General features: G+C 39.9%; 2 protein-coding genes across 3 annotated transcripts in view; one reads left to right on the forward strand and one right to left on the reverse strand.

Moving 5' to 3' along the window:
- Positions 1-4,703: 4,703 nt before the first annotated feature.
- Positions 4,704-17,253, reverse strand: RIDA (reactive intermediate imine deaminase A homolog). Its single transcript, XM_032222666.1, has 6 exons — positions 16,856-17,253; positions 11,195-11,300; positions 9,345-9,399; positions 7,830-7,898; positions 7,230-7,285; positions 4,704-5,293 (listed from the first exon to the last, which is right to left on the reverse strand). Exons 1-6 carry the CDS (start codon positions 17,089-17,091, stop codon positions 5,222-5,224), a joined length of 594 nt encoding a protein of 197 aa, XP_032078557.1. The 5' UTR covers positions 17,092-17,253; the 3' UTR covers positions 4,704-5,221.
- POP1 (POP1 homolog, ribonuclease P/MRP subunit) overlaps positions 17,240-26,578 on the forward strand; it is a 28,510-nt gene continuing 19,171 nt past the window's right edge. Inside the window, exons 1-7 of one of the 2 annotated variants that reach the window (XM_032222664.1) lie at positions 17,240-17,319; positions 18,343-18,489; positions 19,696-19,767; positions 20,287-20,462; positions 21,325-21,573; positions 23,505-23,592; positions 24,057-24,244. In XM_032222664.1, the coding sequence (XP_032078555.1) occupies positions 18,345-18,489; positions 19,696-19,767; positions 20,287-20,462; positions 21,325-21,573; positions 23,505-23,592; positions 24,057-24,244 (918 nt within the window). In that variant the 5' untranslated portion in view covers positions 17,240-17,319; positions 18,343-18,344. The other variant, XM_032222665.1, reaches the window with a different exon arrangement.

Here is a 26,578-nt window from a genome sequence, read left to right on the forward strand (position 1 = left end):
CTCATATGCCATAAATGGGGAGAGCGCAGAGGGGTCGTGCACGGGTGTGCTGCACCCATAATGCAATGCATGACCCCCCAGTGCGCATGCCACATGAATAGCAATAGCAGTAGACTTATATACCGCTTCATAGGGCTTTCAGCCCTCTCTAAGCGGTTTACAGAGAGTCAGCATATTGCCCCCAACAATCCGGGTCCTCATTTTACCCACCTCAGAAGGATGGAAGGCTGAGTCAACCCTGAGCCGGTGAGATTTGAACCGCTGAACTGCTGATCTAGCAGTAGCCTGCAGTGCTGCATTTAACCACTGCGCCACCTCGGCTCTGTAATGAAAGGTGCCCCCCCCAATTGTTTGCATGCTTTATAGGAGCCTGGGGAGGGCGAAAACACCCTCCCCCCGGAGGCCCTCCGGAGGCTTCAGGGACCTTCAGGAGGCTTCCCTGAAGCCTCCGGAGGGCAAAAAACGACCCTACGAGCAAACAATTTGCTCGTAAGGCCGTTTTTAGTCCTCCGGAGCATTCAGGAAAGCCTCCTGAAGGTCCCTGAAACCTCCAGAGGGCTTAAACCGACCCTACAAGCAAACCGGAAATCCGTTCCCGAACTTCCGGTTTGCCCATAGGGCCGGTTTTTTAAAGCCTCTGGAGCCTGGGGTGGGTGAAAAATGGCTTTAAAAAATTCTGAACTCAGCTGGCCTTGCGTGCCCTGACAAATGGCTCTGTGTGGCATACGTGCCGTAGGTTCGCCATCCCGGTTATAGGATATCCAGTCCCATTCCTGCTCAGTGCAGGAATACAGTGAACTATTGATGTCCATTTTCCCCCTCCTTCCTATTTGAAAACTTCCAGTTGGAATTGCCACTAACAATTGTGTTAGGAAATGCTTCCTAATATTCAGTTTTAATTTCAACCAGTTGTCATTATCATGCTGTGTGAAAAGAGAAAGGCTCTGGATAGAATGCTTTTATCCAGGGACACAGTGGCTCAGGGACTAAGACGCTCAGCTTATCGATCAGAAAGGTTGGCAGTTCAAATCCCTACTTGTCCCAGCTTCTGCCAACCTAGCAGTTCGAAAGCACGTAAAAATGTAAGTAGAAAAATAGGGACCACCTTTGGTGGGAAGGTAACAGCGTTCCGTGCCCCTTCGGCATTTAGTCATGCCAGCCACATGACCACGGAGATGTCTTCGGACAGAGCTGGCCTTTCGGCTTTGAAACGGAAATGAGCACCGCCCCCCTAGAGCTGGGAACGACTAGCACATATGTGCGAGTGGAACCTTTATCTTTTATTCTCCAAATTATGGTGCAGAATTTCAAGGTGATATCTTCTCATCTTTCATCTAAATCCAAGATATGGGACCTCACATTTCCTCTAGTTCAGTGTTTTTCAACCTTTTTTGTGCAAAGGCACACTTTTTTCATGAAAAAAATCACAAGGCACACCACCATTAGAAAATGTTAAAAAAATTTAACTCTGTGCCTATATTGACTTATATAAAGTGTTTTTCCCACGGCACACCTTACACTATGTCACGGCACACTAGTGTGCCACAGCACAGTGGTTGAAAAACACTGCTCTAGTTAACTCTTTGACGTGGTTGCTTTCTTTCAAAATGCCTAAAAGCTTCAGTCAGTTGACCAATTCTTTCTTGATCAGGATTAGGTCAGGAGAGTTGACGACCTTATATTGCCTTCGTTGTGAAAAATTAAACTGTCAGCAAGAGAAATCAATCCCCACCCCACCCTTCTAGTTTAGTTACTTTTCCAGCAAATCTCAGATTATTTGAAGAATTTTACAGGTAGTTCTCAATTTACAACAGTTCATTTAGAGACCATTCAAAGTTACAATGGCACTGAAAGTGACTTATGACCGTTTTTCAGACTTAGGAGTCTTGCAACATCTCCATAGTGATGTGATCAAAATTCAGATATGTATGTATATGTATAATCTTTATTGTCATTGTAAATACAACAAAATTGGTTTTAACTTCACCGGTGCAAAATTATAACAGAAACAAAAAAAGAAAGAAAGAAAGAAAAACTAGTGTGTGCATGCAGTGATTGTGGTTGTATTTAAAAGTCTCACAGCCCAAGGATAGAAACTATCTTTAAACCTGTTTGTTTAGCTGGCTATACTTTGATGTCTTCTGCCTGATGGTCGAAGTGCAAAGAGACACTGACCAGGGTATGAATCATCTCTGAGTATCTTCCTTACTCTGCTAAAGCAGCGAGATCTGGCGATGTCATCCAGTGGTGTCAGAGGGCAACTAATGGTTTCTTGTGCCAAATTAATCACTCTCTGTAGTGCCTTCCTGTCCGCAGCTGTTAAACCAGCATACCATACTGTAATACAATGTGTGAGGACACTTTCTATGGTGGACCAATAGAAAGAGGTCATCAGCCACTGATTTTTTCACAGGACTCTAAGGAAATGAAGACTCTGTTGGGCCTTTCCAATCACCAGAGACATGTTGTTTTTCCAGGTGAGATCTTGACTAATAAACACTCCCAAGAATTTAAAAGAGGAAACCCTCTCCACAAACCCCCCCCTCCCCCCGATATACAGTGAGGCCGGTCCCTCTGTGCTTCTGGAAATCTAGCACCATCTCCTTTGTCTTACTAGTATTTAGATGTAAGTTGTTTCTTGAGCACCATGCAGATACCTTCTGGACTTCTTCCCTGTATGCTGATTCGTCCCCTCCAATTATGAGACCCAGCACTGTTGTGTCGTTTGTAAACTTTATTATGATGTTGCATGGATCAGAGGATATGCAGTCATATGTATATAGCGAGTACAGGTATGGGCTGAGCACACAGCCCTGAGGGGAGCCTGTGCTGAGCTTCAGCGTGGAAGATGTAAAGGACCCAACCCTTACTGTTTGTGGATGATCCATCAGGAAGTCTTTGATCCATTCACAAGTGAGGGGAGGGAAATTCAGGTCAGTCAACTTATGCTTGGCAACTGACTCATTTATGATAGTTGCAGTGTCCCAGGGTCATGTGATCACTTTTTGCAACCTTCAGACAAGCAAAGTCAATGTGGAAGCCAGATTCACTTTAATAACTGTGTTAATATTTTAACACTTGCAGTGATTCACTTAACAACTGTGGCAAGAAAAGTCGTAAAATGGGACCAAACTAATTTAACAAACATCTCACTTAACAACAGAAACTTTGGGCTTAATTGTGGTTGTAAGTCAAGGATTACCTGTATTTAGGAAGATATTGTCTACAACCTTTGGGACATTAGTAGTAATCTTTGGTAACGATACCCCTTCTGTTTCTTATACTGTTCATCTTCATCTGTATGCTTTGTACAGAATTTCCAATATTTAGGAACAAGAATTCCCCAGATTTGCTCACAAACTGCATCCCTTTATGCCAGATCTACGGTAGACCTCAGTTAATGACTGCCCTGTTTAACAACTATTGAAACGTACATTAACATCCAAAATATAGCTTTACAACTAGTCCCCAAACTTATAACCATTGTAGCATCCCCAATCATGTGACCATCATTCAGCCGCTTGGCAATTAGCATATAAGACAATTGCAGCAGCCTGCAGTCACATGATCACCATTTGAGTTTAACAAGCAGCTTCTGACAACCAGTTGAGAAGCTGGCAATAATTTGCAAATCACAGTCATGTGCTATTCCATTTAATGATAGCAAATTATTTGCTTAACAGCTACAGCAGAACGGACATACGTTCAGCATTGTCCCATGATGTTTCATTTAATTAGTTGTTGGTCCCAACTGAATACTATCTATATTTGTTTATATGACAGCCAGTGTGGTATAATGATTAAAGACACCAGGCTGGAAACTCGGAGACAGTGAATTCTAATCCTGCCTTATGGTCAAATTACATGTAAAGACAGTATTAGTTTTTCTGACATTTTGGCCTGCATGTTCCAAGTGCAACCAAAGCCCAGTTCTCCCTCATGCTATTCTATGCAAGCTGGAATTTGGAGACCATTTTGTAAACCAACATGCTATTGCTTGCATATCAATAATTATGAGGTAGATACAATAAAATCATGGAAAAAGTTGCATAATATCAGTCCCTGGTTTTAGTCATATGAAAGCTGGCAAACTTGTTCTCCTAGGGAGTATCTAAATACCTTATTGCAAAATTTGATCATTTAAGAGAAATAGGGTGCCTAGCATAATACTACTGCTCTGTTTAAAATGCCTGTTTGTCTGGAATTTGGTGTAAAAAGATTTGAGACAATATCTAGGAAGATCAATCAATCACACACAGAATTATACCAATTTGTTGTGGAGGAAATTGTTGTGGAGGAAAAAACATTTGAATATTTCTGAATTGACATTCTAATTTGGACAGGCAAGCTGTTTTCCACTGTACTGAATTAAGATCCAAACTGAATCTTCTTAATAGAGCACATGCCTAAATCTGAGTATTAGAAGGTCTACGGTACTCAGAAAGCCCAAACACACTTTTACAAATAAAAAAAATGTGATGGTGTTATGTAATTATTATTAAGCATTTCCCTTCAAAAGCCAATTAGTTGTAAGAAAAAATATAAATACTACACAAAATGTCTTGTCATGTTTTTCATTACAAAATTTGTAACAGCTTTGAATATTATCTTGTGAATCAGGCAAAATGTGAACTGGTAAGTTTAATAGCTAATTTTCCCAAAAGAAGAAGAAGACGAAGCCAAAACAGATTTATCAACACTGATCAGTGTTATAGCAATTTGATTTATTCTTCATAGATTTTTATCCTAATGTTTTAAAGTATACAATTCTGCTTAATGTAGTATACAGCTAGAGGCTAACCTTGATTCCCAAATTTTAGAAAATCTACTCTCTTACCTATGATAAGTCTATCTAAAGTGTTCTATTGCTTTTTCCTCCTCAAAATATGCTTTCAAGCAGCTTGCAGTATTTAATCTTGTAATGTCCTTTACTCATACTATACTCCAATGTTTCTCAACCTCAGTGACTTTAAGATGTATGAACTTCAACTCTCAAAATTCTCCAGCCAGCACACAGCTTAAAGTCACTGAGAATGAGGAAACTGCTATACGTGAATAAACAGACAGTCATAATGATGCAGTGGTGCCTATGAGTCAATCTGCCCACCCAAATAAATGAGCCAGATTCACAATTCAGGAATAACATTCTATAAGAGAATCGGTAGCAGAATTGAATTGATAGCAGAAGTGAGAATGATCATGGCAAAAGAAATCAGAGCTGCTAGATTTTAGCTGGTGAGGCATCTTGAAGGGGTCCCAAAATGGCAATAGCTTCAATCTCCACACAGGCATCCTGGAAGGAAGAAATATAACATATAAAATCAGGGCAGAGTTGATTTGTTTAATGTAGGGCTCCTCAAATTCTTCAGCTCATGATGTTTTAAATCAATGTTTCTCAACCTTAGTGATTTGAAGAGGTGTGGACTTCAGCTCCCAGAAATCCCCAACCAGCCTTGCTGATAGGGCATTCTGGGAGTTATGTCCACATTTCTTCAGGTTGCCAAGGTTCAGTGTTTTAGATTATGCATTGGCACCTTCCCCCAGAAATTTAAAATATGAAAATAATAAATGCTACTTTGCTATGAATAATAATAAGAACATTGTCAAGTACCGGAGAAATCAGGAAATCCAGGCAGTTCAAATTAATATAAATGTTTATTTCAAGCTTAAGCTCTCTACAAGAATCTGAACTACTAATGTCAAAGCAAATTGGCAGTAGATAAGATTGGGATAATATTCAAAGTGGGCTGGACTTAGATCTCTTGTGGCCGGGAAGGGACTAAAGACTGATGATTGTTTGACCCCTCCCTTGGGCTCAGCCTGGTTATCTCCTACAAACATTAACCCCTAGGATAGTCCCATCAATGTGTATGTGTGTGTCTGGGGGGTCATTATTGACTACTTTGAAGAACCCTGGTTAAAAATTTAATTAAAATACATTTGAGTTTACAAGGATAGAACACTTTCAGAATAAACCCTAAATTAATCAATATCTCCTCTCACAAAATCACAGTAATATGCAAAGCAAATCAGCAAAACATAACTGGTGACAATTACGCTCCGGAAGCCATCCAAAAAAGCTTGGTTGTATCAGATTCTGAAAGGCTATTATCAAAGACTCATCTCCCTTCTGGGAGATGCTGTGCATTAACCAAAATGTAACATTTTCTGACCTCAGGTCTCCTTAGTTCATAAAAATGGGACATCACTACTGGTTTCTCCTAGAAGACATCTCAGACTGACACAATGTGGGACAAGAGTTCTGAACATAGCTTGGTACCAAGCCATATTGGACTTCATAGTGAAAACTAGCATTTCAAACTGTACTTCAAATTCTATTGGCAACTATTGAGGGCCTGCAAAACATGGGTAATAATTTCAAAATAACAAGGAGCACTTAATAAGTACTAATAATAAGTTGATCCAAATAATAAGTTGAACCAAATGCAGCTTTTGTATGGACTTCAAAAGTAGCCTTACGTTTATTACAGAAGTTCAATCAGATAATGGTAAGTAAGGGCATGAGTCACTGAACCCAGGTTCTTCCATTCCAGTCACACAGCTGGCATACCAGCTATACATCCAGCAGAACTATGAACCTGGGTTGAAGGCCTGGTTGCAAAGAAGCAGTGCCATCACCTTAGAAAACCCTGGAGCTAACAAAGGAACAGCAGCAACTTCATCTTTCTTGGGTTCAACTTTAACTTGTTTTGACCCATCCAATCTCCCTGTCCTGGGACATAAATTTAGCATTTCCAGCCAAATCTGAGATAGCCAGACAAAGCTAAATATCATAAGCATATTGATGGCACTGCACCTCAGTTCCCAACACAGCTCATCTAAAAAGCAGAGGGTAGAGTGATCAATCTGAGCGCCCCAATTTGGCTTCTCTCTCTTATCCTTCCAGCCAAGTTTATATGAATTTAATTCTCTCTCTGCTGGTGAAAATCCAGGAGTTATCCCCTGCTGATGTTGCAATTACAGAAAATATTATCTCTTGTGCAAATTAGAGGATGATTCAAATCCTCTTAATTCAAATGAGAGGAGGCACAAAAAACAGCGCACAATCTATGAAGAAACACAGACAAGACTACACTAACAAAAGACGTAGCTAGTTTCTGAACATTTAAGAACATAACAAAATGCAACAAAGGTTTGCATTTTTTCTAATCTAAAAAACATTACATTCATTCCCAGTGTTTATAGAAATAAGAACTAATACTTTTTACCTTTGGAAGAGCCACAACCTGATACGCAGCTCGGGCTGGAAAGTTGTACTTGAAAACTATATGGAGTAGATAAATAGCTCCAATTAATAACTAATTGCAGAAGTAGAGAATTGTATTTAGTTGAACTATGTTAAACAGAGAGTTATAAAGTTAGGTAAGGAAAAAGCCTCCTGATTCTATATAAATTCATATAGAATGCAAGTGGATAAATCAGCAATCTAAGAATTTAAATTCCCTTTTTTTTTTCAAAAGAGAGCATCCAAAACAAATGTGTTTGCAAGGTATAAACATACCAAGTGAGACCTTGTAAATCATGAGGATTTATAGAAACAAGCAATAGTTTTAGTCCCATATAAAACACTTTCTAGCTAAAGGATAGCCAAGTGAAAGAATTTGCATGCTTTTTAGCAGATTATAGACTTCAAATGTTCCTTTACAGTCTCTAGTACTGCTTTGTACTTTGAGATAATATAATTCATAAACTTCTATATCGTAGTTCTAGAAGAAGCCTAAGTACATATTTGAATATATCTCATTCAAACACAGAATAAGGTAAATACATTAAATATGTATTTAATGTATTTCAAAAGACATACTTACATTGCTTGTAGACTTCATTAATATCATTAAAATCCTTCATGTCGGTCATCAGTACAGTAGTCTTTACCACTAAAAACGAAGAAAACTTGTCTTCAATTATGCTTTACATTACCTAGCTATAAACATTTCAGCAGTCAATAAAATTAAGTCTGAACCTTTGTGCATCACATACACACTTCAGAGTAGGTTGGCATTTCTTCTGAGCAAACCTTCATAGAAATGTGTTGCAAGGGTCTTATCTGGCAAGTGATTTGGAATTGTGATTCTTTTTTTTTTTATGAGTAGGCTACCCCATTCCAAATGGTCCCGAGAGATCTCCAGAAGTTATTAATTGACTTAATCAAACTGAGTGTGCTGAGTTAGGTTGCAGTGGCTGAGTTAGGTTGCAGTTGCTGACCTAGAAACCAGGAGAATGTTCTAGGGCTCCCTTAGACATGAAAGCAGGGTAGGTGACTTTGGGTTACTCCCTCTCTCTCAACCCAATCCAACTAGTAAGATTGCTAGTTTGAGTTACATAAAAAAGTGGGATAAAAATATCATCATGCAGGGAACAATGATAGTGAACAATGATAGTGGACTCAAAAATGTTCACAGAAACAAATTTTAATCACCGTATTTTTCGGGGTATAAGATGCACCGGAGTATAAGATTCTGCAGACCTTTCAAAAACGGCCTATTTTTTGCAAAAATGGGCCCGTTTTTTTGTCAAAAAAAGAGGGCATGCATAACCTTTAGGAGGCTTATAGAGTGCTCCTGGGGGGGGGGGTCAAAAACGAGAAAAAACAGCTCATTTTTCACTCATTTCTACCCTTCCCAGCCCCAAGGAACATCCTGGAAGCCTCCTACAGGCTCTGCACGGCCATTTTTGCAAAGGGGTCAGAGTTTTGGGAGGCCAAAAATGCTGTATTCAGTGTATAAGATGCACCCAGATTTTCACCCTTTTTTTGAGGGAAAAAGGTGTGTCTTATACTCTGAAAAATACAGTACCTTTCAATGTTAATGGAGTGAAATGTTATGTTATCTTGTCATAAAGGCCAAATGTGATTCTTGACCCAGAAAAAATAGTATTATGAACATTAATTCTGATTGTCATTTAATCTGACAATCTAAAAAACAGAGAAAACCCTTAAGAAAGAAAAAGTGTACTAATAATCTCCTAAACTTCACTATCTTGGAGGGGAAGGATTATCAAAATACCCGTAGTTTTACCAGACAGAAAAGTTGCAGCACTAATCCACTATTCCAAGAAATGACACAAAATATGTATTATTTAAATTACTTATATACAACTTTTCTTCAAAAAGTCTAGAGATATTTTTAAAAAAAATCTTAAAAAAACCCAGCATAATAAAATCTTTAACACAATAAATATCAAAATTATACAGAGTAACAGCCTGGGTTCTAGTTATCCTGAACAATCTATTAATAACTGTTCTTTCTCATTAGGCAGAAAACATCTTTTTCTGTCCATACATTTATAGATACGCTCACTAATTTATTTGAATGTAAACATACCATTAGAGGTGTCACAGCCAGCAGCTTGCAGAATTTCCCAAATGTTTTGGAGGGCCTAATGAGAACAATGTTGAATTTATTTGAACATGACAACATCATCCCTTGAGCTCAGAACAGGACACAATGGTAATCATATGCAAACACAAAAGTAAAACATCATGAAATATATGCAAGAACAGCCTATGATAATGAAAACATACTATCTAGGAAAACATGAAACGATGGAAGTCCCAGTGCAGAGAGATTCCGTTACTAATAATGGAGAATATTTGTAGCTCAGGGTTGAACTGAGGGGTCCTTTGTGCTTTCTGAGCATGGCTGTTCTCTTGCAGATGTTTCATTATCCAAACTAGATAACATCATATGACTAGCATCTGATTCATTACCTACCCTGTTTCCCTGAAAATAAGACCTCCCCGGATAATAAGCCCAATCAGGCTTTTAAGCGCATGCACTAAAATAAGCCCTCCCTGAAAATACTGCCACAAACAGCAGCCATGAGGTGACCACGCTTTCTGCCTCCTGCACCTCAAAAATAATAAGACTTCCCCGAAAATAAGTCCAAGTGCTTATTTTGGGGGTCAAAAGAAAATAATCTTATTTTCAGGGAAACACGGTAGTTTGGGTAATGAAATATCTGCAAGAGAACCATCAAGCTCAGAGAGCACCAAGGACCCCTCAGAGATTCAATTACTTCACTGAAATTAACTTTCTCAAGATAGAAAAGTAAGTGTGCAACAAATGGCAATTACACACAGTAGCAGCTGAATTCTTTTCCTTATGCTAGACTGCCATCCATAGGGCAATCCTGAAGGAAACACAATTTTATACAGAAATGGTGTGGAAAAGGGCAGGTATTCTACCCTGTGCTAGAGTTTGCAGTGGTTCCTGGAAGATATAGAATTAACTGGATCTTTATTTTACATGGCCAGTTCAGTTGTTTATTTGCTTGGCATGCTCCTGTATGCATTTTATATGTATACCTTTTCATTTAACAGTCTATTATGGCACCCATCATGTAGTGTTTGCTTAATGTATTTACCTTATTAAAAGCTTTAGGGAAATTATATTAATACCCTGAAAGGTTTGTTCATAAAAAAAACACGACACAGGATGTGATGCTTCTGTCCTATGCCTTTCAAGCTGAACTGAGCCAGCATAATTGCCCTTTCACAACCACAATATCAGAAAGGTCACTCGGTTTTAATTCAAACATTTGTTGGCGGATAAAAGTTGATGATTTTGTCACTGGAAGTCAGAAGGCAGAAGGAATTAAATATTTGGCACTGGTGAATGGCGGGACTTAGTTCAGTCACTCTTTTTTTTTTTTTTGCTGAGAGGATGCCTATTCTCTGAAATTGCAAGTAGGGATGTGTTTTATTTCAGCTCTATTGAACCCAAATAATGTCATCTATTTCCATAATGAAATATAATACCAGACCTTCTATTATGAACTTTGTGAATCTGTTCTTTTCATACAACAAATGTTACATTAATCATCATCAAGCAACAACATTTAGGTATTTTTTTTAGGTATTTATTGGGATTTATATGCCGCCCTTTTCCCTGAGGGGACTCAGGGCGGCTTACAACCACAGGGGAGGGGAAGTGCAAGGTCAAAACAAAACAATATGTGAACAACAGAAAAATAATAAAACCCAACTTTCATTCAGCAATCAAACAAACACTCGGGCGGGTAATTAGGAGCCTATCCCCAGGCCTGCTGGGAGAGCCAGATCTGCTTATCTTATCCCACATCCTAAATCCAGTCTAAACATCTGGCTGACTATATGACCAGCCATAATAGTAATATTAGACTTGCTAGTAGAATAAGTGAGGTCACATTTCACCTGGTGAGTTTGTTCCTTTGCACCTCCTGGAACAAGTTCCCCACTGGAGGGATCCATACCAAGCTGCCCTGCGATATACATAGTCCGATCTACCAACACTGCTTGGCTAAGATAGTAAAAAGAAGGAGAAAGAGAAATCAGAAAAGAGAACAAGACATATTGATTGATTTGCTGTTTGAATATATAAATATTTATATATTCATATAGTATATGACATTCATATATTATATTATTACTAGTAACAAAAAACCTTGCTAGGCAACCTTTAGAAGTCTAGTTTATTTTCACCACTTTCTTTCTCTCTCTGGACACAGGTAGCAAATTGCATGGAGTTTCCCTCCATAGAGGAAATCCAGAGAAAGCAATTTGGATTTTTATTTTGAACATGTACATTTGTTCAATGCTGAAAAATAAATATTTTGGCTTATAAAGATTTCTTTGTTTGTTCAATGTCAATTTCAATGTCAATTACAGCAAGAATTTAGTTCAAAAGAATATGAATCAAAGAATATTAAATGAGGCATCAAAGTTATTACTTAAAAGTTGTTAATACGTTAATAACCTCCTCCCAAACTGGAACAATTATAGGTTACTCTATAAATATGCTTTTAAATATAGCATTAGTCATATTGCATGGCTAACATGGCAAGTTAGTCCCCGACTTACAACTATTTATTTAGTAACCGTCCAAAGTTACAATGGCACCAGTGGTGGGATTCAATTTTTTTACTACCGGTTCTGTGGGCGTGGCTTGATGGGCATGGCTTGGCGGCCGTGGTTTGGTGGCATGGCAGGGGAAGGATACTGTAAAATCTCCATTCCCTCCCCACTCCAGGGCAAGGTTACTGCAAAATCCCCATTTCCTCCCGATCAGCTGGGACTTGGGAGGCAGAGAATAGATGGGGGCGGGGCCAGTCAGAGGTAGTATTTGCTGGTTCTCTGAACTACTCAAAAATTCCGCTACTGGTTCTTCTACTGGTCAGAACCTGCTGAATACCACCTCGGAATGGCACTGAATCAAGTGATTTACTGATTGCCTTTAAGACCTCTGCAGTATCTCCACAGTCACATGATCAAAATTAGGCACTTGGCACTTATTTATGGTTGCAACATCCCAGGATCTTATGATCACCATTGGCAACCTTTCCAGGTGGCTTCTGACAAGTGAAGCCAATAGGGAAAAATGGATTGGCTTAACAACTATGTTCTATGTTATTCACTTAACACCTGCCCCGATTCACTCAACAACCATGGTAAAAAAAACATCATATAATTGGGCACAACTCACTTATCAATCACCTTGCTTAACAATGGAAAGTTCAGTGAATTATGTTGTAGACAATTCTCTGAATATCTTTTCTTTAAAAACACAATGGAACCATTATTATTATTTTTGTTAGTTATTGGGGTAAGGGGGCTTGATTGAATAAAACCTAATCTAAGTTCTGTTTAAGTTTTTGGTATTGATGTTAATGCTGCTGAAAAGAAATAAATGATGCCAACTAATCAATAATCTGCAAAGTTGATGTTAACAGGATTGGGATGGGTTTAAATGTTATGAAATAATAGACATTAACCAAATGGCTATTTGGGAAGTAAATTCCCAAGTCTTCTTATAGTTTTTCTGACTTGATTTCTGACTATTCAATTACACACCTTAACTCACATGCCAGTTCAGCAAATACCTTTAGTTTGGAGTAGTACCAATTAATCTGGAGCAGCATTTTGCAATGCTCATATAGGGAAGCTTTCAAGTCAATTTAAATGAGATAAATATAGACTGAGATCAACATTTGTGTTTACATGGCCGCCTACTGAAAGTTTAAAGTAATTTTTGAAAAATCCACAAAGTCAATTTTGTATAGGAAAAATAAAGTCTCACTAATGAATGCATGCCATTGAGCTTAGCTTCTAATAACTTTCAAAACATATTTTTGTTTTTATAAATGATATATTAAGCTGTTGCTTTCCCATTACCATTTGTCTTATCCTATTCCTATTCAGTATGGAATATATCTATTTCAATCACTTCTATTTCCTGATATGTCTATCAATACAACTTCTGATTCTTCATTTTTTCTTAGTTATGAATAGTCTCTAGCTCAGTGTTTCTCAACCTTGGAGACTTGAAGTCCTGTGGAGAAACACTGCTCTAGCTACTGAACCCTCAGTGAAAAATATATCATCTTTGTGTTTTTTCTCTATAACAAGTGTGTCCAACCCATGGACCTGGACAACTAGTAATGTGGCCTCGCATGATTATTACAATTTGTAGTAAAATCTATATGAATGAAATTTGTTATTTATATACATTATTATATATTTTGTATGTGGCCTAAGACAATTCCTCTTCACTCAGTGTGTCCCAGACAAGCCAAAAGGATGGGTCTGCTTGCTCTATAGGTCATATCTTACTAAATCGAGACAGCTTAATTGAAAGTCCAATCATCTCACACTATTTCCCATCTGGCCAAGAACATACTAGGGCTGGAGTAAGAGCCCAACTTTATACCATACCATATATCTGATGAAGTGAGCAGTGATGAATTTCATAGTAATTAATGCCTTTTAATAAAATCTGTTACTTGGAAAGGACGCTACCAGACTCCCGATTTTTGGTTACGATAGACTAATATTGCTGTCTTCCAACATCCACAAATTGTTGGCAAAAGTTTCTGCCATATAAGCAACTTCTAACAATTTTTTTTTAAAAAAACCACTAGATCCCATAAAAGCCTTCTCCTGAAGGCTGTGCCTTGAGAAAAGATTAGTCCTTTTTTACACATTATATTTTACACTAATTAGTTTTTTGAAGTCTGGGCAGCATTTGTAGAGATGACTAAAGATGCAACAACAGCAGGCCAGTACTCTTACGTAGTGAACCAATTACTAGCCCAATTTATCTGCTTGTGCAATTTTCCATTCTACAATTTTAAGAAATTTTGTCAGTAATGATTAAAATTCACACATAGTTACTGGAAAAGTTAGAAATAAAGAAACCAGGCAACCCCAAAGCAAATACTGCAGAAGGTGGGAAATGCTATGAACATGTGTTTTTATTAGTTACTTGAACAAATATTTAAAATATTGTAGCTTGAACCGAAAACAATGGAAGTGACAAAAAGGTATAACTATTATTATATTCCAGACTAGCATTTACAATTATTACATAGCTGATTCATGTTTATTATAATGATTATTTACTATAATTAGTAGTTTTGTCCAAGTCTCTTTATATATGGTAGTAGTCAACCAATGCAGAAAAAAGTAAAGTGAATCCCAAGTGAATACTCTAAATTAAAATCATGTGTCCTCTCAGGTGAGCAAAGCTGCTTCCTACCAATCTGAATAGTTTGTAAGTCCTATTCTCCGACTGGCAGTCACCTCCAAGCATTTAAGCTCATTCAGTGCTGCTATGCAAATCCTTAGTTTATTTACTAATCTGTTATTTTTATATGAAGTGAATTACAGATTTCCTTTGAACTAAGCATAGTGAGCTTCTACAATACATTGATTCGAGGGACTAAAAAAACAGTAAAATAGTAATATAGTATTAGAATTATTTTAATAAACATGAAAATAGGTACAGTATTGTTTTGCAACTTTTAATTTGCCCACTTCAAAAAATAAGACCCTGAGGAATTTGAATTCAAGAAAACAGGAGTACCAATCTTTAACTTTACAGTATTCATTAACTATGTCAGTTGAGCAATTGTAGGAAGGAAAAATCCACCCAGTTCATTTCCAAGCTGGGGGAAAGGTGTTGGGGAAAAAAATGGAGGCTGATTGGAAAGAAAGTTTATTGATGAGCAGAACTACAGCATGCAGTTCTGGGACAGCTGACCAAATGGAATTGAGAGTGGGTGGGTTTTTATATCTTCTTTGGGCTTTGTATTTGAGCTTCCTGTTCCTGTGCAAGAAAATGACCTTTAATATTGTAATGGCTGTTGTCAGATTCCTATAGGGGTCATGGCTGGCTCTATAAGCAGAAGGGGAAATGCAAATCCTGGGTGTTTGTTAATCTTGTCAACCTTAATTGCTTATCTGGAGTTTCTGCCTGACTCAGTCTTGCTGAATGGATTACCAAATCTGAATTTCTAAAAGCTGGATTCCTCAGTTACTGCTTGGGGCAGGGACACTGGTGCTGGTTTCTGCCTCCCTTAAGATTTTTTCCCCCCATTTCTCCTTTAGGGGAAATATTCTATCCTGCCTTTTTAATATTCCCCAAAATATTTCATTCTCTAGGAGGGTAGGTGGGTGTTCGCTTTCTACACAGCTCAAGAATTATTTCGTAAAAATGCGAAGTAAGAAGTAATGAAAATGTAAATTTTTTAAAAAATGAGTCGGAGGTTATACATTTTTTTTCTCATATTGTGACCCAGATAGATAATAGTTTATTTTGTTGATTCAACCATTTAACAAGAATAACAAAAATGTAGCAAAGCTTCCAAAACCCTAAGTAAATAAACCCTTGTATCTGGTCAGTAGATACACCTTAAAGCAGGAGTCCCCAACCCCCAGTCCGTGGACCTCCACCGGTCCACGGCATGCCAGCAACCGGACCACACAAACAAGCGAAGCCCCATCTACGGGATGCAGCCAACACATAAAACCAATACCCCTTCAGTCCATGGAATAACCTTTCTCCACGGAACCAGTCTGATACCCAAAGGATTGGAAGCCTCTTCCTTAAAGAATCTACAATGCTACATTGAGGTTATAGGAAATATATATATATATATATCACAATTTAAAATTTAATGAAATTTACATTTTGTGGCATTCCTAGCAACATTGATAGAGCATTCCTATAATTGTGCTCAAAAATTAAAATTTACTACTTCAGTTCAGCTTCTCTCAGATAAAAGTTTGCAGTCTTAGGGATGATGTGCTTGAAATAAGGGCAAGGCTGGTCTTGTTCATTCAGTTGGGTCCAATTCTTCGCAACTACTTGGACCATAGCATGCCAGCCTTCTCCCCATCCAGTCCTTCCCCGCTCCCTTGCCCTGCCCAAATTCATGTTCATTGCGTCAATGATACTATTTAACCATCCCATCCTCTGCTGTCCACTTCTCCTTTTGCCTTCAATCTTTCCCAACATCGGGGTCTTTTCATATGAATCTTCCAAAGTAATTGAGCTTTGGCTTCAGTAGCTGTCCTTCCAAAGGAATTTATTCAAATGTAAAATTTATTGAGTCCAGGGGATTTTGCTCCAAACAATTTGGTATTGCCCCTCAGAGAAAACAGAAAACAAGACTCCTGGAAAGTCTTCAAGAGGCTTTTTAAACATTGTTTGATATATGCTTAACAGTCACCTTATCCATTACTTATATGTTTTATACCTATGCAACAGCAAACCCATTTTTATTCCTATTTTTTACTATATTAAATATGGACATATTTTAGATGTTGCAATGTTTTTGAGCAACAGCTGGAATTGCCAAATCAAGTTATTGTAGACTACAACATGTTCACTGTCTTCCCACATTGGGGAAGAAACTTTAGCCCATTTGACATTTCTCCCTGTGCAGAAGCTGCTGTAACCCGTGCTCTCCCCTCTGGACCCGGGAAGAACCAATTTGGGCAAAGCTCACATCTAGTGGCAGTGAGTTCCATAGGCTAAGTTATGTCAAAAAGCACTTTTCACTCCCCCACTCTTACCTGTAAGGACCCATAGCAGCGGGAGCCCTTGTAGTACTGATGATTCTCTTCACTAACGTAGCCATAGCGGCAAAAACAGCGGAACAAGCACTCCTTCGGCAACTGGCAAGCCAACAAAGCCGACGCTTCGCTGCTCCTGAACTTTTACCCGCACCCAACTCAACCCTGCCCCGCCTCTCTCGGCGACGCCGCCCCCTCGTCCGACAGATGCAAAAAGCGGGCGCGCTTTTTCCCATGAACCATTTTTTCAAGCCCTCTTCGCCCACCGTAGGTGCCGCGAAGGATTCTGGGGGATGTGGTCTTCAAGGTAAGAAACGTTGCAGGAGCTGGTCTCGAAGGCTGCTGCTTTCAGGCGGAAGCGGCTACCACGCGATTGGTGGAAAGAGAGAAAAGGATCCCAGAGGGAGAAGCGGCCCCGCCTTTTTCTGTCCTGCTGGAAACCGCGTGCGAGGGGAACGCGGAGGGTGAGAGTCTCTTTGGCCCCCGGATTGGCAACGTCGGTAGGGCGGTTGAAGGAGAGGGAAGGTTGGCTCGGGGGCACAATTGAAGAACTTGTGCGCTGGGCCACGAGGAATGGAGGCTTGGTTGCTTATGGCAGGCTGAAGGTCCGCCGCCGAAAAACACTGTGTGTCTGGGAGGGCGCATTGCTCTTTACCCCTGAACTGTGGGAAGCTGCCTCTTGGGCGAGTGAGGAGTGGGATTAGCAGAGGTTTTTAGGGCTTGCCTACGTTCCTGAATTGATGCGCGGTTTCAGTTGAGAGATTGTCCTGTGCAATAATGTTCATTGGGGCGATTCCATTTTCTTCCGGGTTGATGGCTTTTTGGGTGGTAGAAAATACCTTCATTTAGAATCCCGCTGGAGTTCTGTTGGGTACACAGCGAGGCTGCAGAAATTTAAATGTTAATGCTCTGCGCCCCGTTTTGAAGCACCAGTTCTGACGATTGGCAAAATCCTTCCTGTTGTTTCTTCTTCGTTAGCATTACTAAACTATGCTTGTACCAAAGCAGCAAAAGTCCAGCAGCAGATTTTGCGCAGCATCACCATGACAGATGCTGACATATTTCACTGCAGCTTGAGGGTAGTGCATGTAAATGCAAAAGATTTTTTAGTGCAGGTAACTGCAAGAGTTTATCATTGGCCACAACTCATTTTTTAAATTTAAATTTCATTTTTGTATAAATGTTTCTAAATGCTTCCAAAGATGTGAAAAGAAAGCAATGTATGCACTTTACATATGTATAGTTACATATGCATAATGAATTATATTATGTTTGCACATTGCTGTTGTGGTGCCATTCAGTTTTCAGGATAGGTTGTTAATGTTAATTCTGTAATAATTTTTTTAAGTTACTCTTTTAGTAAAGAATGTTGAAAAATATAAATAATGAGCAGTTTTAAAGCACTGCAGGTGTGTTATGACTTCTGTTGTGTTTTTCAAACCACTGGAGATAAAGGCTATTTCATTATGCGGCATTTTCCACTGCAGAAATGTCAAATGCAAAACAAAAAAGAAGAGGCAAGAAAATGAAAAATCAGCCTGCTAGTGTGACCTATCCTTTTGATGCTGGGCCAAGTCACAATGAAGCATATTTTTGGAATGGAGGTGAAAGAACTCCTCAGCGGAAGAAACAAGGTATTTGTTACGTTTAGTAGCTAAATCTTTGAACAGTGTTGGGACTTCTTAAAATAAATCTAAGAAATTTATCAAGAGGTCTGCTAATGGTCATTACAGAATAATAATATTATTATTTATTGCTTGTCATTCAACTTCACTGTCCAGCTTATAGTCTTGGAATTGCAAGTAGATCATAAAGACCGAGGTATTGCCGCTTAGAATTCTTTCCATTTTCAAGTTATTTTTAAAACTGTAAGACCAACCACTGATTTTCCCAAGTTTATATAGAGTTCCTGGGAGTTTATTGATTTGTTTGATTTGATTTATATTCCACCTTTATTTTGTACAACTCAAGGTGACAGACATAATACTCTTACTTCCTGTTTTCCCACAACAAGACTCCTATGAGTTGGGTTGAACTGAAAGAGAGTAACTGACCCAAAGTCACTCAGCCAGCTTTGAGTGTAAGAGTGGACTGGAACTCATGGTCTCCTGGTATCTTTGCACAGACTTAGAAGGTTGCAGGCTAAACCACACCCTGGCCCCTAGCTGTTTCAGCTCCCATTGGCTGATCTTGTTGCTATGCCTTTTCTTTGGCTGACCTCATTATCATGTCTCTCCCAGTCATGAATATTCTAACAGATTTGCTATTGTCTCTTTCCAGGATATTGTTGTTTGTTTGTTTCCAGTCTAACTTACAGCCTTAGAATACTTTAGAGAGTTTCTTATCTAAGTACTTATCCAATCCAATCCTGTTAGCTTTTTAGATCAGTCAAAATTTGGAAGTGGTTTGTCATTGCTTGAAGGTTAGAGAAAGTGACTGGTCCAAGGTCACCCAGATGGTTTGGGTCTAAGGTAGAACTAGAACTCCCAGTCTTCCCATTTCTAGACTGGTACATTAGCCACTACTCCAAACTGTTTCTAATAGTTACTACACCACAGCTGGGCCTAATAGTTATTCTTGGTATTAATACTATTTACAGAATCTGTTTGATCATTGCTGATTAACATAACTTACATGTAAAGGAAACTACTACCATGCAGGTATTTTCTGTAGTGTGGCAACACACTGAAGTATAAATAATCTCAAACCTTTTTAGAAAATGATAGAATATATTTTTATATACTTAATTTATCAAATAGACATTTGCTGCTAATTTTTTATGTACACTCCTGACGTTTTAATCATTTTATAATATAAAACTTTCCCCGATTTATCAACAGAGTTGCATTTTGAAACTTCACAACAAGGCTTCTATCAAAAAGTTTCCCATGAAATGCCAAAATGCATAACGGGTGAGTATCCAAGAGTAGCCAGCCATCTGTGAAATGCTACATTTAGGTGCTATAAAGTAGGCAAGAGTCACTTTTAATCTGGCCTGAACTGATCTTAGACTTTGCTATGCAGTTTGTCTCCACTCCCCTGCTGTACTTTATCTCTAGACTTTCCTTTGTGTTCAACTGTAAAATTATCCATAGCAATCCTTGAGCTCATCCTTAGGAGGGCCACAAAAAAAAAATATTGGAAGTTTTGTTCCTAGTTTTGACCAAACAACGTAGTTTGCTAGATTCTATATTCTTCAGTAAGCTGATTCTTAAATTATGCAAATAGCACACACACCCCCAAAGCATAAGCAAACATTGGCATTGAATTTGCAGCTGCTTAAACCAGCATTGTTAAATTGTAAATAACCAAAAAACAGAAGTAAAAATGAAGAAATTGGCAGGTCACAGGATCTTTTTCTTTGGGAAAATCTGCTTCAGAATACTGTCTCTTCTTCAAACTGAATTTTTAAGCAAAATTTCTTTTTCCAGTGTCTCCTTTTGTGCAAGCCCGAGCTGCTGAAATTAAGGCTATGTTGAAGGCTGTTAAACAGAAGTCATCCAATACTTTAGTGTTTCAGTCCTTGCCTAGACACATGAGGAGGCGAGCTATGAGTCATAATGTTAAACGTTTGCCACGACGTCTCCGTCAACTTGCCACAATAGAAGTGAGTTTCTTTTCCTTACTTACCCGCTTTAGCTTTCTTAATACTTTGCCTGCTAGGTAACCTGTGCACACTAGCAATATGGCTAGTGGAAGTTGAAGTCCTCACAGCTTAAAGCTGCCAAGTGTTATAAGTATCGATCTAGATGTCCTCCGAGGGATGCGGTGACTCAGTGGCTAAGATGAGCTTGTCGATCAGAAAGGTTGGCGGTTCGAATCCCTAGGGCTGCGTAACGGGGTGAGCTCCCATTACTTGTCCCAGCCTCTGCCAACCTAGCAGTTTGAAAGCATATAAAAATGCAAGTGGAAAAATAGGGACCACCTTTGGTGGGAAGGTAACCCTTGGTGTCTAGTCACGCTGGCCACATGACCACGGAGATGACTTTGGACAGCACTGACTCTTCGGCTTTGAAACTGAGATGAGCACCGCCCCTAGAATTGGGAACAACTAGCACATATATACAAGGGGAACCTTTATTTTTACCTTTAGCTGTCCTCCACATATACGGGACTTCACTCTCTAGCATTCTCAAGCCAACATGGCCATGTTTAGAATTCTGGAAAATGTGGGATTTCTTTAAAAAAAAAATTACACGATTCCTTCCCCCAGTAAATGTTATGGCAGAGTTTTATACTCTGTGAGGATAAAATATTCAGATATTCAGATATCCCCCCTCCCCCCCAATTTCCCTCCCTTTATTTTTTGCTGACAATTCTTGAGATTTTTTTCCCCCAGGATAATCCTTTTGGATCTTTGGGTCACTATGTCTTCTTCCCGTTCCTTCCCAAATCACAATTCACAGGTTATCTGAATTTAATAAACAGTGCAGTGAATGATAGTATTATCCCTTGCTTCAACAAACTAGGCAGAGAAACCGGAACATCAGAAAAAAGCACTTCCAAAGAGCAAGTGCCGTAAAGCCAGGCGCCGTCATATAAACCTGGTGCTGGAGTTCAACCGCAGGCAGCAGAAGAACATTTGGCTGGAAACACACATCTGGCATGCCAAGCGGTTTCACATGGTGAAGAAATGGGGATACTGCTTAGGAGACAAGCCCACAATGAAGAGTTATAGAGCCTGTTACCGAGCCATGACGCAACATTGCCTCCTTCAGGTACTATGAATGCATCCATTCTTAGTTAGCTAATCCTTTTGCTCTTGTAGAAAATGGCATTCCATGGGTTCTTTCTTTGCCATAGTCAGCTATACCTGTTGGGCAATAAAAAAACAGAAGTAGCTGGTCTGTATGAGAAATTCTATGTACCGCTGGTTTCCTTCAGATCTTCATTCATATTGGAGATAGAGAGTGGTGCGGTGGCCTAGAGGTAGAGCTCTCGCCTCACAATCAGGAGGCTGTGAGTTCAATCCTTGGTAGAGGCAGATACGTATTTCTCCTTCTGGGCACGATGAGAATATTTGTTGGCATCCTTCAATCTCAAAAGACTATGGTATCGTGCTCTGGAAAGAGGTCCTAAAACAGCCTCTGGTGTGGCTAAAAAGGACAATTTGGGAGTGGCAGTCCCTTCCACACTGAGGGCAGATACATTCTGCCCAGCCCCAGATTTCGCTGGTTCCGGGACTGCCTCTTTGCCTCAGCCTGCTGAACAAGTGTCTCTTCGAATTGGAGAAGGCCATGGTGCATCTTTAGCAGTGGTGGGATTCAAATAATTTAACAACCGGTTCTCTGCCCTAATAACCAGCTGGGTAGGCAGGGCTCAGTGGTCATGTGATCGTGTGGGCATGGCCAACTCAACGTCACTCAGGTCAATGGGCGCTTCGCCTTAGCAATGTCATAAGGGTTAACCGGAGAGGCAGTTTCTGTAAGCAGGGCAATAAAGATTAGGTTAGAAACAACACCAGAATGTTTCCTTCCTGCCTTCCTTACAGGATTAGCCCTGTAAAGTGGGGAAAAAACAAAAGATTTCTTCCAACAACCAGTTCTCCGAACTGCTTAGAAAGTTAACAACCGGTTCTCCCAAAAAGGTGCGAACTGGCTGAATCCCACCACTGATCTTTAGCCTCCAAGCTGAACGATCAGAGGTCAAGTTTTCCCAGCTGTTAATGTCCATTCCCAAGGCCTTTAGATCCCTCTTGCAGATATCCTTGTATTGCAGCTGTGGTCTTCCTCTGGGTCGCTTTCCCTGCACTAATTCCCCTTACAGGAGATCTTTCGGAATCCGACCATCCAATGAGAATATATCTGCTGAATATAACTCCACATTGGCGGCAGGAAAGGCATCCAGCTAGTAATCGCTCGGCTCCATTCAGTTGCCCACACTCCACCTACAAGGGATTTGGGGATCATTAAAAGATGATGATTCATACTGAATATGGAATATTCAATATAGATACTCCTCAATTTACGACTGGTCACTTAGTGAACATTTAAAAATAAAATGGATTTAAAAAAAGAGGTACTTGCAATCTGGATCCAGAGTTACGACAGCCTCCTCTCCCAACCTGCAATCATATTTTGGGCACTCTGCAACCGGCCTGCATTTATGACAGTTTTCAGATTCTGCAGTCACATGACCACAATTTATGATGTTCTTTTCCTGGAAACCAGCATTTACTTCTGGGTTCAGGCAAAAAAAAAAAAAGTCCATTCCGGACAATGGGTTTGCTTAATGACCATGGTGATTTGCTTAGCAAAAACTGTAAAAAAAATGTAAAGTCAGGTTGATCATGTGGTGTCCCCCTTAATTATTGGCATGACTTAGGGCTGTAATTCTGGGCTCAATTACAGTCATAAGTTGAGAACTACTGTATTTAAAAAAACCGGAATGTTTTATTCTTATGGAGCCAAAGCAACTCAATTAACATTTGGCCTTTATAGAACTTGTAAAATAGTTTGATGTTTATTTGCAGCAATTCTTCAGACTTAACCATCTCATCTGAATCTGATAAGGACATTAAGCTGTATTTCTTCAGACTAATCAATAATAAATTAATAAAGGCAGTAGACTCGAGTGCTTGCAGTAGGAGACTGGAGGAATTTTATTGGGATGCCTCACTTGAAATTGAGTGGTTTTTCTTTTGTATCAGGATTTATCCTACTACTGTTGTCTGGAATTGATTGGAAAAGAGGAGACACTTTTAGCAGCTCTTGCTCGAATGTGCAATGTAAACACAGGTAATAATTCCTTCAAACTATTAAAAACCTATCCTAAAGGATATCTTCAAGAATTTTGCAGCCTAGTTTGTATGAATATTGTTTCTAAGGAAGAGCTCAGCTTATTTTCTATAACTCTTTGCATTCTGGTATTTATCCTTATTCTGAATCATTAATAGAAACTGACTAAGAAAATAACTATTTAGTAATATAACTTTAGAAAAAGAGAGGGGAAAACCTCTCCCATTCTCCATGACTCCTTCCTCTCTTCAAAAATAATTTGAACAGAAGTGGAGTCTATTAAAAAAGAGGGGGGGACAATCCCCCCCCACATGTTGTAATCCTTTTCTCCCCTGGCCCTCCTTTACCCTGCATTTGAACATACAAGGGATACTTTGGGATGATCATTTGAATCTAGACAGGCACCATTCGCAGTACTTAAAACATTGTTTTGAAGTGTGCTTACTTGATGTCTCCTTTTCCAGGGCCGACATTTGCAGCTATTTCTTGCCTATCTGGAAAGCGTCAAGGTTCCCTTGTATTATACCAAAAGGACCGGTATCCACAGGATACACTTGGTCCAGTTACTTTCCTTTGGAAACCCAGACATGGGTCTGGTGAGACTTCTGAAAACAGGCAACTGTGGATATGGACACACCCAGCTTTTAAGCAGGTACAAAGCTCACCATGTTATTCTTGCGTGAAATATTACAAATATGTAATGCTTTGGGCTAGTTCATTTACCACATTTTTCGGACTATAAGACGCACTGGAGTATAAGACGCACCAAAATTTTGAAGAGGTAAATTTTTAAAAAAGGTTTTTGCACTCAGCAGGCCTCCCAAATCCTCTTCATCCCTCATTCTTTTGTGCAGAGCGTTTGAGAGGCTTGCAAAATGCTCCTGGGGGTGGGAGGGGGGCAAAAAACAGCTTTTTCGCTTATTTCCTCCCTCCCCAGCCCCCAGGAGCACTATGAAAGCTTCCTAAAGGCTATGCACAGCCATTTTGGTGAAGGGGACGAGGTTTTCGGGAGGCCAAAAATTCTGTATTCAGTGTAAAAGACGCACCCAGATTTTCACCCTCTTTTGAGAGGGAAAAAGCTGCGTCTTATATTCTGAAAAATACGGTAATTAATTTGGTATTAGCCTTCCCTCTGAGTGGAAGACTGATTATTATTATTTTTCTTCAGAGGCTCATGTTAGCAACCAGTGACAAGAATGTTATGTGCATATATTGCAAAGGGAATACTTTTATTCTTTGCTCTGCCATTTGGATAGTTTCACTGGAAGTTGCCTTACCAGGTCAGGGAATTAGCGATCCAGCCAAGTAGTAGCATCTGTTCTGGTTGCTAAAAGCTGCCCCAAAGTGTAGGCAATTTTGCGTTTCACCTATAGGCTGATGCATTTGACCGCCCATCTTTGGTCACCTTGGATGTTCCTAAAGGAAATCTATCAAAAGACCTTTCGATGGTCATTTGGATATATGACATTACAAATAGCTGAACGAGGCTGAATACTAGTCATGAGACATTTTTGAGTGGTCAATCAAAAGAGTTCTCTCAGAGGAATGAAGAGATATTGTATAACATTTAATCCCCTCCCTCCCTTTGATTCCATGTCTTAAAAGCACAGATTAATTCTGAAATGAATAGATCCTTGTTAAGGAAGTAATGAGGACTGAAAAAGTTGTGTTCTTTGAGCCTGAGGCATGTGATAGAATCAAGTTATCTATGCATAATGATGGATAATAGATAATTGCATACCAAAACATCTGTTCTTGTTTTGGGAATAAATATGAAGAGGAAGGCCAGAAAAAACATGGCACCACCTGACAAAAAACTGAGGGTGGCAGAGTAAATATTACCCTTGTGAACTATAATCTCTTCTGAAATAATCAAGGGGAAAAAACAAATGCAATGCCATTTTCTCTTCTGGTGTAATGTTGCTGCAGGTTTTGAAAAAAAGTGTTTTATTGTCAAGTATCAACTAATTGCCTTTTGGAAACATGGATTAGTTTGGAGCAGGCTTGGTAGGCTAACTAAGAATTCTGAGAATGAAGTCCTTTTTTTAACTATATTGTGGGGACTGTTTGTGTGAGTGTCTGAGTATGTCTGATTCGGAGGACCTGGCGGGGCATACGGGGGTCATTGGGGTGGTTGGGGGAATTACACCCACGGGAGAGAGTCGGAGCATTGCGGTCATAACAGGGAGAGGCAGATACGGCGGGGACTTTAGGGCTGGCCATTACCGGGGAAGGAGGGTTCGCTATATCGCAGAGATCCCTCCTTCTGGCCCTATGAGTCCCACTCCAAGGTCAGATGGCGCGAGCAATCAGGACCCTGGTCTCAGGCTGCTGTCGCTAAATGCCAGGTCTGTTGTTCATAAGGCTCCCCTCGTCCGGGACTTGATTGTAGACGAGGGGGCAGACCTGGCATGTATTACTGAGACATGGCTGGGCACGGAGGGAGGAGTCCCCCTCGTAGAGATGTCCCCAGACGGATTTCAGGTGCTTCATCAGCCGAGAGACCAGGGAAGGGGTGGCGGTGTGGCTATTGTAGTCCGGGAGTCTTTAGCACCTCGTAGGATCCCTGCTCCGGAGCTTGCCGGGTGTGAGTCCCTACTAGTGAAGTTGGACCTCAAGGGTCAAGTGGGCCTGCTGCTAACGTACCTGCCTCCCAACTGCGTTGCAGCAGCCCTCCCCTCGCTCCTCGAGTCAGTAGCCGAGCTAGCAATTGAGTTTCCTAGGCTAATGGTTCTGGGGGACTTCAATTTGCCTTCGCTCGGTGAACACTCTGATGGAGTGCAGGAGTTCATGGCTTCCATGACAGCCATGGGCTTGACCCAGGTAATCCGAGGCCCTACTCACTCAGCGGGGCACATACTCGACCTCGTATTCCTCTCGGAGCAGTGGAGTTATGATCTTGGTCTGAGGGGAAATGAGACCATTCCCCTGTCGTGGTCAGACCACTACCTACTGAGGCTAGACTTCCGGAGGCCAAACCCCCACC

This window comes from Thamnophis elegans, chromosome 8, assembly GCF_009769535.1.
Source record: "Thamnophis elegans isolate rThaEle1 chromosome 8, rThaEle1.pri, whole genome shotgun sequence".
Lineage (NCBI taxonomy): Eukaryota > Metazoa > Chordata > Lepidosauria > Squamata > Colubridae > Thamnophis > Thamnophis elegans.